We start from the raw sequence: 12,295 nt of genomic DNA, 5'->3' as shown, positions 1-12,295 counted from the left end.
CAAAATTAGTCTATACTCAAACATCCTCACACTTTTATCCTCACCAATGGTATCTTAGTTTCTTGCTGGTATCTTAGTTTCTTGCCATGATACAATACAAATATACTAATCAATGGCAAATCTTGCAAAAGATACTGCGTTTTGTAAAGTTCGTGAAAACAGTGTTGAAGAACCACTCAAGTAACAGGTAAAGCTATTATCAGACGAAGATTTTACAAAATTAGACCAGATTACAGACAAGAGAAAGAGAATGGTTTGAATATCAAAGGAGTCAGAGATGCCTTGGGAAAATTTGATTAAATCCTCAAATATTTTCTAGAAATATTTATGATCAAAGGTGAAGTAATGACTAGTATCATGCATATCGTCATATAATACGGTTTTGAGGGAAATTATGACAAAAAAATCAGTTTTAAATATAAGCTAACTATGAACAAAATTTCATTAAATATAAATTTTAATTTTTATAACTTTATTTCATTTTTTTAGACAAAGTTCTAATCAAGCTTTTCTTTCCTTTTTACTATGAATCTTTGATCCTCATTTTATATAAATTACTTTAACTGAGCTTTTCTTTGTACCATTTATTCTTAGATAATGAAGACCTCTTATTTAATATGTTATTATACCTTCAGCAAACATAAAACTCTTGGGAAGTAATGCAAGAAACTATTATTTGTCCAAATACATAGAATAATGAATTCTGTGGGAAGTTGAGAGTCACTGAGGGACGGCTTCATAGAGGAAATATTGCTTAAGATGAGCCTTGAAAGATGAATAGAGTTTTGATAGCTAGAGAAGAGTATCAGGGCATTTTTCAGAGGCACAGTGTAGACCACAGTGTTGATGAGGAAGTGACCACTAAATGTTAACGGGGTGGTAATTGATCTTTTTAAAGACTACAGTTAGTATTAAAGAGTAATGGGAAATAAAGCAGGAAACTAAAGGCAGACCCAAGTATAGAGAATTTTGATTTATAAGCTTACTTAACTGATTTAACATCCTTTTAAGGTTTAATTATTAGATTTTTTAAAAAATTAGTAACATATTTGCTGGATGTCACAAGTGAAACTGTGCAAAGATGTAGAAAACAAAAGTTAAGATAGCCATATTATACTGTTAAGTGAAAAACAGCACATTGCTAAATGGTATATAAATGATGTGATCCCATTTTTTTTGTCACACACACACACACACACACACACATTTTAGCCTAATCTAGAAAAGAAAGTATCTAGGAAAATACACCAAACTATTACTGATATGACTAGGGACCTTGACTTTCTCAGTTATGTGGTTCTGTGTTAGATATTTTATAGTAAGCATGTATTACCTTTAAATAAAAATAATATAAATTTGAGAGAATTTTAATATTCTGAAAATTGACAGATAAGTATTTTAAACCCACTATATATTAAAAGATTTTATAATCTTTCTTACATAGAATGTAGTTAGAAAGAAGTTTTGCAGAGATGCTTTATTGCTTCGAATCCCTTCATGTTTCTATCAAGATGAAAATTATCCTGCAGGAATTACTGATAATAAATTTAGGAGGCCATGGACAAGAGGTATGTTTTATTTTTATTTTTAAAAAATCTATTTTTAAAAGTATTTCAGAGTTTAGCATAATAAATTATTAAGAAAATGCAGTGATTTTCTCATTATATAAAAGTGTATTCATATCAGAATTCCAAGAAGTTTACAAATTAATATTTTTATGACAGAATTTAGGTGACAAAGTAAGGAGTTGGAAAGTTTATACTAGATATGAATAGAATAAATAAAAGATATGTAGGTGATGAAGTCTTAAAATATTCTAACATTGTAACATTTGTTGTACTATAATAGGATCTTGTTCAACTGTAGGAAGGCTACTTTAAGTTGTAATAATACACTGAATATAAAACTATTTTTAAATGTATATGTACAAAATACCGTCTTTTGCTTTTATCACGTCATAGACTTAAGAAAGACTAGCCTCCCTGGAGGATACAAGTCAGTTAACGACATTTATTTACGCTGTATTCTGTATAGGCACCGTTACAGGTGCTAAGAACACAGTTACTAATAAGACATAGAAATAGTCCCTGCCTTCAGTGGGTTTTCAGACAGGTAAGGAGGATGCAACAATAAAACCATTAAATATGTAAACTAATATTTGATATTGATAAATGTGTAGAGAAGATACATAGTGTAATGTTACATGAAATTTCAGGAGTAGGGAATGCTATTTCCTAAGATGGTTAGGGTAGGACTACGATGAAGAGGTGGACATTTGAGTTGAGATCTGAGTAATAAGACGGCAGCAGCCATAAAAAGATATAGGGGAGAAGCCTTTCAAGCAAATGCAAAGTTCCTGACTCAGGAATAAACTTGATGTGTGTGAGGACCAGAAAATTAGGCCATCGTGACTACTTAATGAAAAAGGGGAGATCTGATAAGTAGGCAGATTCTGAAAGATATGAGGCTTTGAAGGCCATAAGATGGAGTTTGTTTGTTTGTTTTTTTATATTATGGCTGATATGGTAAGTCATTGGACAGTTTTAAGAAAAAGTGGCATAACCTGATTTTTGCATTAGAAAAACCATTCTGGTAGTTTGGAGGTTGGAAGGGGTAGGGATTGGGAGGCAAGGGTAGAGGCGAGAAAATCAATCAGGAAGCTACTATATGGTTCAGAATCTAGACTACTAGGTGAATCTATACTCTACATAAAAGATGGTACCTTAGACTAGGCTTATAGTAATAAAGATGTGAGAAGTCGTTGAGATTGGGATTATTTTAGAGGTCCAGCCAACAGTGAGAGGGTTAAAAAAAAATAGAAGAATAAAGAGTTTCTTCTAGGTTTTTAACCTGAGCAACTGGTGGATGGCAGTGCTATTTCCTAAGATGGGGAAAGGCTTGTGGGGAAGCCAATTCGTGGCTGGAGTCAATAGCTCTGCTTTGGCCAGGTTAAAATGCCTATTAGGCATCTAAGTGGAGACATCAAGAGGCAATTGGTTATATTAATCTTGAGCACAGCTGGAGTTTCAAATTGGGGTCATTGATACGTAGACTGCACATTAATTTGTAGAACTGTATGAAGTCACTGAGAGCATGAGTATAGATAGAGCAGAGAATCTAGGACAAAGCGGTAGAACACTCCAACCATTAAAAGGCTGATATAGAAGGTGAGACCAGCTAAGAAGACAAGTGAGGTAGAAAAACCAGAAGAGTGTGGTGTTGTAGAAGTCTAAAGGAGAAAGTGTTTCAAGAAGGAAGAAGTGGTCAAAAGCATTGGTCCCTGTTAAAGTGTCAAGTAAGATGAGAATTGTGTGTTGACCATTAGCTTAACTAAATGTAGATCATTGATGACCTTGGTAAGAGCAGTTCCACTGGAATATTGTGTATGAAAGCCTGATCAGAGTATGTTGAGAAGAGAATGGGAAGTGGGATGTGAGATGGTAGTTATAAACAGCTCTTTTGAAGAATTTTGCTGTGATGGTAAATAGAAAAATAGAGGTGCATTAGCTGAAGGGAGAAATGGGGTAAAGAGTTTATTTTTTTAGATGTGCGAATTAAAAAAATATATATGTGATAAGGAAAGAGACTATAAAATGTTTGTCTGCCAATGGAAATAATCTTGGTAAAAAGAAAGAAAATGATGATGCAGGAAATAAAAAGGATAACTTAGTAAAAGAGGATAGTATCAAGAGCACAATGGGAGGAGTTGGTATTAGAAGCCAGGATGGTTCTTCCACTATGATAGGATAGGAAGGCAGGGTTTGTAGGTACTTATGGTAGTGAGATGTTAGAATTGGTGGTAGAAGATGAGGTCGTTCTTTTCTATTTATACTAACTTTTTGTGTGGAGGCAAGGACATAGAGAGTGGGTAGGGGGATGAGTGTCAAAAATTTGAGGGGGGGGGAGTGTCAAATAGTTGTCCTGAAGAATGAGAAAGTCAATTTTATTAAGAAGATATTAAGATGAATTACCATTATCATCTGTCAATGTTGGATGCCCATTTAAAAGTTATGGTCAAAATCTCAAGTGAGCTTATTCAGAATGGCTGGTTTTTTTTTTTCCCAAATAATTTTCAGCTGTTCTAGTGTACATATACAAAGTGAAGAGTAGGGGGTTTCCTAAGTTGGTATAGGGAAAGAGAGGCAAGGGAATTAAGAGTCTTTGTAAGGGAGTGATTATGAGACTGGCCGTGGAACCTAAGCTGTATGAGAAAGGAAGTGAGGACATGAGGGAGATTGAATATATTGTAAAAATGGAAGGGTCAGTGGATTGAAGGTCTCAGTCAGGTTGGAAATAAAGTAAAGAGTAGCTTTCATCACATGCTTCTCTAAAACTATAGAAGGAAAAAAATGAGTTAATTATTTTTCCTAATTCTTTTCCTTTTCTTCTTTTTAAAAATAACAATAACACCAAAATTTATTAGGCATTTACACCATGTCAGGCACCATTCTAAGCAATTTACATGTCTTATCACATTTAATCTTTACAACACTATGAAAAGGCCATTATTGTTCCTAATTTGTAGATAAGGAAACTGAGGTAGAAAGAGGTTAAGAGATTTACCCAAGATCATACAGTTAATAAAGTAGCAGTATAAGTATCTAGGCAGGATGATTCCAGAACCTGTATCCTTAACCACTAAACGTTTATATTTTCAGTGAAGCACAGACTCAGATGTTCAGTTATTTGTTCAAGGTAACAAGAATAGTAAGAGCTAACTCTTAGGTAGAATACAGGTCCTTTGCCTCTTCACTCAGTTGCTGCTTCTGACACTAGCATATGACGTGGTCCCTCTCCTTAAGGAACGGAGGGTCTAATTTGGGAGACAAGCTATAGATACAAATAAAATTTTAAACTATGACTGTATATGATTAAGCACTGAAGTGAGTGCCACTGACAATATTATGGCCCTTCAAGGGGAATGTATCAGAGTGAGCTGGAATGGTAAATAAAGCCTTTATGAGAAGTTACATGAGCTGTTGAACAGGATTATCTGGGATGGTAGTGCTGTATAAGCAAAAGAGAGGCTGTAAAAACGAGAATACTCTGTTCAGGTGATATTGTTCTGACTGTGGTAGAGCGGGTTTTTGTTTTTTGTTTTTTTTTAGTAGGTGTTGTAATAATGAGAATGGTTATTTAAGTATTTGGAATCTGGTATAACTTGAAAAAATTACATTTGTGAACAAATAAAGATAACACCATAATGTAAAAGGTGAATGTTTGGCTTCCTTGTATTAAGTTTAAAAGAAAATTCCAGAAGCTAACGTTTACCATTCTCCTTTCTAGTTTCAGCTGTTTCAGTTAGGGAAATGACAGAAATCTCACTCTTGGATCAACGGAAAGCAAGTCTCTTTGTGGAGGAGTTCCCTGCGAAGTATGTATCCTTAATCCCAAATTTCCCCTTTACGTCTAGAAGATGAATAGTAAATTCTCCAGACACCTAAGAGAGAAGATCCTTTCCTTTACATCCTCACAGGTTTTCTTCTTTTATCCAAAAAACAAGCCCTAGTCTGAACCACAAAGGAGGGGGTAATCGAAATTATTTACAGCCTCTTTTTTATCTTTCCCTCATTTATCACATATTAACAGTTTTCTATGCATTTGTATTGCAAAAGACAGAAATAAAGCCAAGACACTATTATGCTTTTAACAATAAGTAAACTTTTGGTGGAAAGTGTCTATAAAAAATCCTTTATATTAAAGTCAGTCTTTTTATCCCTGTAGTAGAAATGCAGATTATGGCTATTTTCTAACATACTTTGTCAAAACGTTATTTATTATTAGTTCAGTCATTCATCAGATATTTATTGGATACTATTCTGTATGCTGGATACAGGATAAAAAATGAATAAGATACAGTCTCTACTCTCAAAGAACACAAGAAAATAGGGAATAGAGATTTATAAATAAATAATTACAATAGAATGTGGGAAGTACAATGCCAGAGATAGGAACACAGAGCATAATATGAGGAAGAACATCTAACCCATTCTATGATGTTCAGGTAGACATAAAGTAGAGATTTTAGTGCAAATGTAAATAATTTACTCTGCTGCTTCACTTCATGCAAAGAGTACTGATCAGACCCAGGAAGGATTTAGTTATTGTTCAGATTTCCAGTTTTAGTAATTTAAGTTTTCCTCAGTTACTCTTGAAAGAAACAAATAACCAACTTAAATGTGTCCAGCCTCTAAATACAGAGAAGCCCAATTTACTATTTCTGTCATCTAGGAATTTAAAAATCAGATTAGGAAGATAATATATGAGCAGAAAAAATTAACAATGTTAAGAATTAGATGATAATATAAAATGACCATCAAAAGGTCTATCACAAGGTATAAGGTCACTACAAAGTATCTATCACATGATTAAACTCTAGAGCAGGGAGGAAGCAGAAAAGTATAGTAAAAAGAGCTCTGCACTATGAGATAAAAGATATGGACTTGATTTGAAAAGTCAAGTACTGACTCCTCAACAAGTCATTTTCTCTCTCTGATCCTCACTTTCTGTATCAGTATAATGATGATGAGTCAGTGTTTCTCAAACTTTAATGTACATATGAATCACTGAGGATCTTATTAAAAATGGAGATTCTGATTCAGTCAGTCTGTGTTGGGACCTAGATTCTGCACTTCTGATATGCTCTTAAGTGTGCTGATGCTGCTGGTCCAGGAGCCTACTTTCAGTTACAAGATACAAGATGCTCTCTAAAATTTCTTTTCACCCTAAGAGTTAGATTGGTAGGGCTGTGCCTTTATAAGCAGGAGAGATCAGCTTCACAAAGATGTTGGAACTGAGCTTGAGCTGGACAAAGAAGGATAAACTAAGTTGAGAGAAAGCATTTCAGGCAAAGGAAACAGCCCGTCTGAATAGAAGCAAAAATGTGCAATAATTACTCAACAAAGGCAATGATCAGGCTCAAACAAAGGATTCCTGTATGAGAGAAATGCGAGGCCCTGAAGGAATGGGCACCCCATCATATCCGACCCTCCATTTTGCAGTACCAAGATCACGTCCATGGCAAAGAAGGTGGAATCTGTGGCACCACGTAGAATAAAATTTATATTTCTCTGCCTCCCTGTAGCCACGTGACTGAGCTTTTCCCAAAGCATATAATCAAAAGACGCTTATGCAATTTCTAAAGAATGTCCTTAAAAGGAAATGGTGTGTCTTTCTCCTCACTTGTCTCCTTCCTGATGTTATGATAGATTACAGATGTAACAATTGGTTCCAGCAACCACCTCGGAGTATACAGGATAAGAACTAAATCTAGGAATGGCAGAGTGGAACAAAAGAAGCCTCAGCCCCTGATGAATTGTGAAACTGTCTCACTAGCCATGACCTTCTAGCCTCGAGACTTTGTGTGTGTTTTAGCCATCACTTATTTCAAGTTTGTCTCATGAAGTGAAATTTAATTTTTAATAGCCTTTACTTTTTAGATCAGTTTTTGGTTCACAGCAAAATTGAGCAGAAGGTTTAGAAATTTCCCACATCAAAATTTAATTTTAAATTCGGGAGCTTTGTTACCTAATGGAAATTAAGAATAAACATTCTGATCATTAGCACTACCTAGATTTCCTAAACCTTGCTTTTCCTCTCTTTCTCACCTCTGTTTCTTCCTCCTGTTTTGTTACTTCTTAATATTGATTCTAAGACCTCAGTTTTTTTACTCTTATTAATTTGTTGGTACACTGTTTTAACATATATAAGCATTTTCTGTCATGTGTCCTGAAAAACCTTATGTTCTTCAAAACTGCACACTAAAAATAACAGGGCGTACAGAAAATTAGCTTCTGTAGTCACAGCTATGCAACTTGCAACAGAGCACTAATAAAAATAATAACTATTCTAATTTGTTTTAAAAAAGACCACTTGAAAAGACACGTTAAATTCCTAACAAATAAATACATATTAGGGTAAATATAGAAATTTGAAAAAAATGAAAATATCTTAATGGGCAGGCTAAAGGAGGAGTTGAGGCTACTGAATTATGGAGACAAGGGCAAAATGCAAAAAGATCATGGAGAACCATGCAGTAAGCTTCCTAGCTTCTAGGACAGAGCTCATGGCCAACTAGAGCAAGAGGAAGAACATATAACAACATTCTCTATTCCTCTGTGGCTTGCTGCATTCAGATGAATGCAGTTGAATACAGGACATTGCACATATATTTAGTTCATGTACACCTCATAATAACTATGTGAGATGGGTATTACAATCCCAACATTATATGTAAGAAACTAAGACTCAGATTAAGTCAATTGCCCACAGACATGTAGCTAGTCAATAGTTGGAGTGAAGATTCAAACCCTCAAACCCTAGTCTTTATGACTTCACACCCTATACTCTGGTTTGGTTTATATAACATCTTTATTGAGATAAAATTCATATCCATATAACTCCCATTTAAAATGTCCAACTCTGGGACTTCCCTAGTGGTCCAATGTTTTAACACTTTGCCCTCCAATGCAGGGGGTGCAGGTTCGATCCCTGGTTGGGCAGCTAAGATCCCATGTGCCTTGCAGCCAAAAAAACAAAACATAGAAGAGAAGCAATATTGTAACAAATTCAATAAAGACTTAAAAAATGGTCCACATCAAAAAAATCTTTAAAAATTTTTTTAAAAAATAAAGTGTCCAGCTCAACAGTTTTTAGTATATTCACAGGGTTGTACAACCATCACTACAATCAATTTTAGAGCATTTTCATCAACACAAAAGAAATTCTGTACCTATTAGCAATTACTCCCTATTCTTTCCCTCTTACCCTGGACAGACAACCACTAGTCTTCTTTCTGCCTCTCCAGATTTGCCTATTCTGTACATTTCTTTTAAATGGAATCTAACTAAAATCATACACCAATTCCAGTGGGGGCGGGGGGGGGGGGCAGTGGTAGTGATTTCCCCACACCATGAAGCAATGCTCTAACACCAGCTGGGTGTCTTACAGTTCAACTCAATTCTGACACTATCAACCTGGAGATAGCATCAGATCCCACAGGATAAGGGTTTAGTTCTATAAGACTGCCCCCGCACCCCACACTTTAGATGCCGTTTGCAAGGTTATCACCTGTGCTTCTGACTGACCATCTATAGATTGGAGGTTCCAACAACCCCCTCTTTGGGTTCAATCAACTTGCTAGATAGACTCAGAATTACAGTAACATTTTACTTACTGGATTACCAGTTTACTACAAAAGGGAACAGTCAGATAAAAGAGATACATAGGGTAAGGCATGGGGAAAGGGCATGGAGCTTCCATACTCTCTCCCATCACCCCACTTTCCCAGCACCTCCATGTGTTCACCAACCTGGAAGCTCTCTTAACCCTGTCCTTTTGGGTCTTTAGGAAGGCTTCATTACATAGGCATGATTGATTACATCACTGGTCATTGGCAGTTGATTCAACCTCCAGCCCCTCTCCCCTTCTTGGAGGTCAGAGGGGTAGAACTGAAAGTTCCAATCTTCTACTCACATGATTGTTTCTTGTGGCAACCAGTCCCTATCCTTAGGTGCTTTCCAAAAGTCACCTTATTCACATAACCAAAGATAACTTTATCGCTCTCATCACTTAGGAAATTCCAATGGCTTTAGGAGATCTGTGCCAGAAATGGATATGAAGACCAAATATATATCTCATGTTATAAATCACAGTATCATACATACAATATATGATCTTTTGTGACTGACTTCTTTCACTTAGCATAATGTTTTTAAGTTTCATCTATTTGGTAGTATGTATCAACACTTTTTTTTGGCCACGTGGCATGAGGGATCTTAGTTCCCTGACCAGGGATCAAACCCTTGCCCCCTGCAGTGGAAGCGTGGAGTCCTAACTACTGGACTGCCAGGGAATTCCCAGCACTTCATTTTTTATGACCAAATAATATTCCATTTTATGGATATACCACATTTTATTTATCCATTCATCAATTGATGGATATTTTTTTCCCCTTTCTGGCTATTATGAGTAATGCTGCTATAAACATTTGTTGACAAGTTTTTGTGCAGACATATGATTTTATTTCTCTAATGGTGGAATTGCTGGATCATATGGTAACTTTGTGTTTAACTGTTTGAGGAATTGCCAGACTGTTTTCCAAGCAGCTATATCATTTTACATTCCCACCAGCAGTATATGAAGTTACAATTTATTTACATCTTGTCAATACTTGTTATCATCTGTCTTTTTGATTATAGACATCCTGGTAGGTGGCTCATTGCATGTCATTGTAGTTTTGATTTGCATTTCCCTGATGGCTAATGACGTTGAGCATCTTTTCATGTAGTTATTGGCTTTTAGTATATCTTCCTTGCAGAAATGTCTATTCAAGTCCTTTGCCATTTTTAAATTGTGTTATGTGCCTTTTTATTATTGAGTTTTAAGAGTTCTTTATGTATTCTAGATACAAGTCCCTTATTAGATATGTGATTTGCAAATATTTTCTCCTGTGGATTATCTTTTCACTTCCTTGGTGGTATCCTTTGAAGCACAAAATTTTTAGATTTTGATGCAGTTCGATTTATCTGCTTTTTCTTTTGTTATTTGTGCTTTTGGTGTCATATCTAAGAAGCCTTTACCTAAATCAAAATCACAAGGATTTACTCCTATATTTTCTTCTAAGAGTTTGCCTGTGATATATATTTTTAAAGGCATAAATCAGATCGTGAAATGTGTCAGTTATTGGTGGTTTATCCATTTCATCAGTGGTACTCAGTTCCAGTCACCCTGACCTTTCTGCTTTTCTTAGACTATGCCAACCTTGCTCCCCTATTTTAAGCCTCTGTATGGCTTACTCCCTACCATTATTCAGGTATCTGTAGCTCCTCAGAAAGCCATTTACTAACTACACTCTCTAAAATATACCTTTTGTCAACCCTCTGGCTGTTACTTGATGTTCTAATATCTCTTTTCATTTCACTCATAACAGTTTTTCACCACCTGACATTATGTTATTTACTTATTTATATATTTGTCTATTGTCCCATTAGCAGGTAAACTTCACGAGCACAAGAACTTTGTTTTGTTCACCATTCCACTCCCAGTGCCTAAAGAAGTGTTAGCACATTGTAGACACTCAATAAATATTTCATTTAAGTTGAGGAATTAGTGAACTGCAGTGGATGAATTTACTCAAAAAGAATGACATGGAAAGACAATATAGACTGGAAGCCTGGGAAACAGCACCACAAGTTAGGCAGAGGGAGTGGCACCAATGAACAAAGAATAGATAATATTGGACAAGGAGGAGATCCAGGAAATACTGGTCTTTACAGTTCACTTATATCTAGGGAAAGAGAATTGATGGGGTTTTCTCAAAACTATAGTACAAAGGATTTTTATAAAGTACTGACTCTGTCAGTAATATTTATTTTTTTAAAAAGCAGTTATCTAAGCACTAAATTTAGAAGTCTATAAAGATCCACATAGGAATCAGTGTTCTTATGAGTAATATGGACCTTGGTGAGTTGAAATATTTTTTCTTGTACGTTGTATTTTCTTAAAGAGTAAAGCAGAAACTTTAGAGATTTTTCTATATATGATTTGGGTATGACATGTTCATTATTTTTCTCTAATTACATTGGGGAATTATATTGATTTTGGTTCTTTCGGTCTGTACAGAGAATTATTAAGGCTAAAATATTTTAGGATATCATAAAAAATGTATATCAGAACGTGTAGCTAAAGTGCCAATAATATATTTATCTGTTGCAAAAATCAGTGGAAAGATCTCTTGTAAGTCCAAATACCCCAATGATATAGACAATGGCAGATATACCTGGATCAATCAGGAAACAGGCAAGGTACAGGCAGGGTGTCAAGGGAGCCAAAAAAACAGTTCCCAGGACTAACAACAGCTGGAAGTTGTTACCACCCTAAGCTTGAAGGAGCAGTAGCCAAAACAGTAAGAACTGCAGCTATGGGAGAGAGGCTGTCTGATAAAAGATATAACTGTTGGTAGAAGAATGCAGCCACTTCTCCAAACTGTGGCCCAGGAGGGAAAGATTTGGAAAGAATAATATTTCAACCTGTTTGTTTTCCCACCTTTGATCTCCTGCCAGTGCTTCCACTGGTTGAACGCAACCAGAAGACAGAGCAAGGGAGCCTAGTTGGTTCACAGAGATCAGTCTCCGAGGTTGTAGAACAGAATGTAAAAGGTTGGATAATGACATGGAAAAGCAGACATTCAATATCCAGCACAAGGGCATTTTGGCAATGCGTGGCAAAGTCTAAAAATCTATGTATCTTTAACCTCATCATTTCCATTTTTAGGAACTACATTTTGAGAAAATGA

General features: G+C 35.5%; 1 protein-coding gene across 1 annotated transcript in view; it reads left to right on the top strand.

Annotated features, from left to right (window-relative positions):
- The window catches only part of SHOC1 (shortage in chiasmata 1), an 89,229-nt gene that overhangs the window by 1,051 nt on the left and 75,883 nt on the right, over positions 1 to 12,295 (top strand). Inside the window, exons 2-3 of the mRNA XM_065879404.1 lie at positions 1,445 to 1,568; positions 5,287 to 5,374. Of these exons, the coding sequence (XP_065735476.1) occupies positions 1,445 to 1,568; positions 5,287 to 5,374 (212 nt within the window). The remainder of the gene's footprint in view (positions 1 to 1,444; positions 1,569 to 5,286; positions 5,375 to 12,295) is intronic.

This window comes from Phocoena phocoena, chromosome 6 (assembly GCF_963924675.1).
Source record: "Phocoena phocoena chromosome 6, mPhoPho1.1, whole genome shotgun sequence".
NCBI classification, from domain to species: Eukaryota; Metazoa; Chordata; class Mammalia; order Artiodactyla; family Phocoenidae; genus Phocoena; species Phocoena phocoena.
The sequence above is the reverse complement of the archived record's forward strand: the minus strand, read 5'-3'. Positions and strand labels throughout refer to the sequence as shown.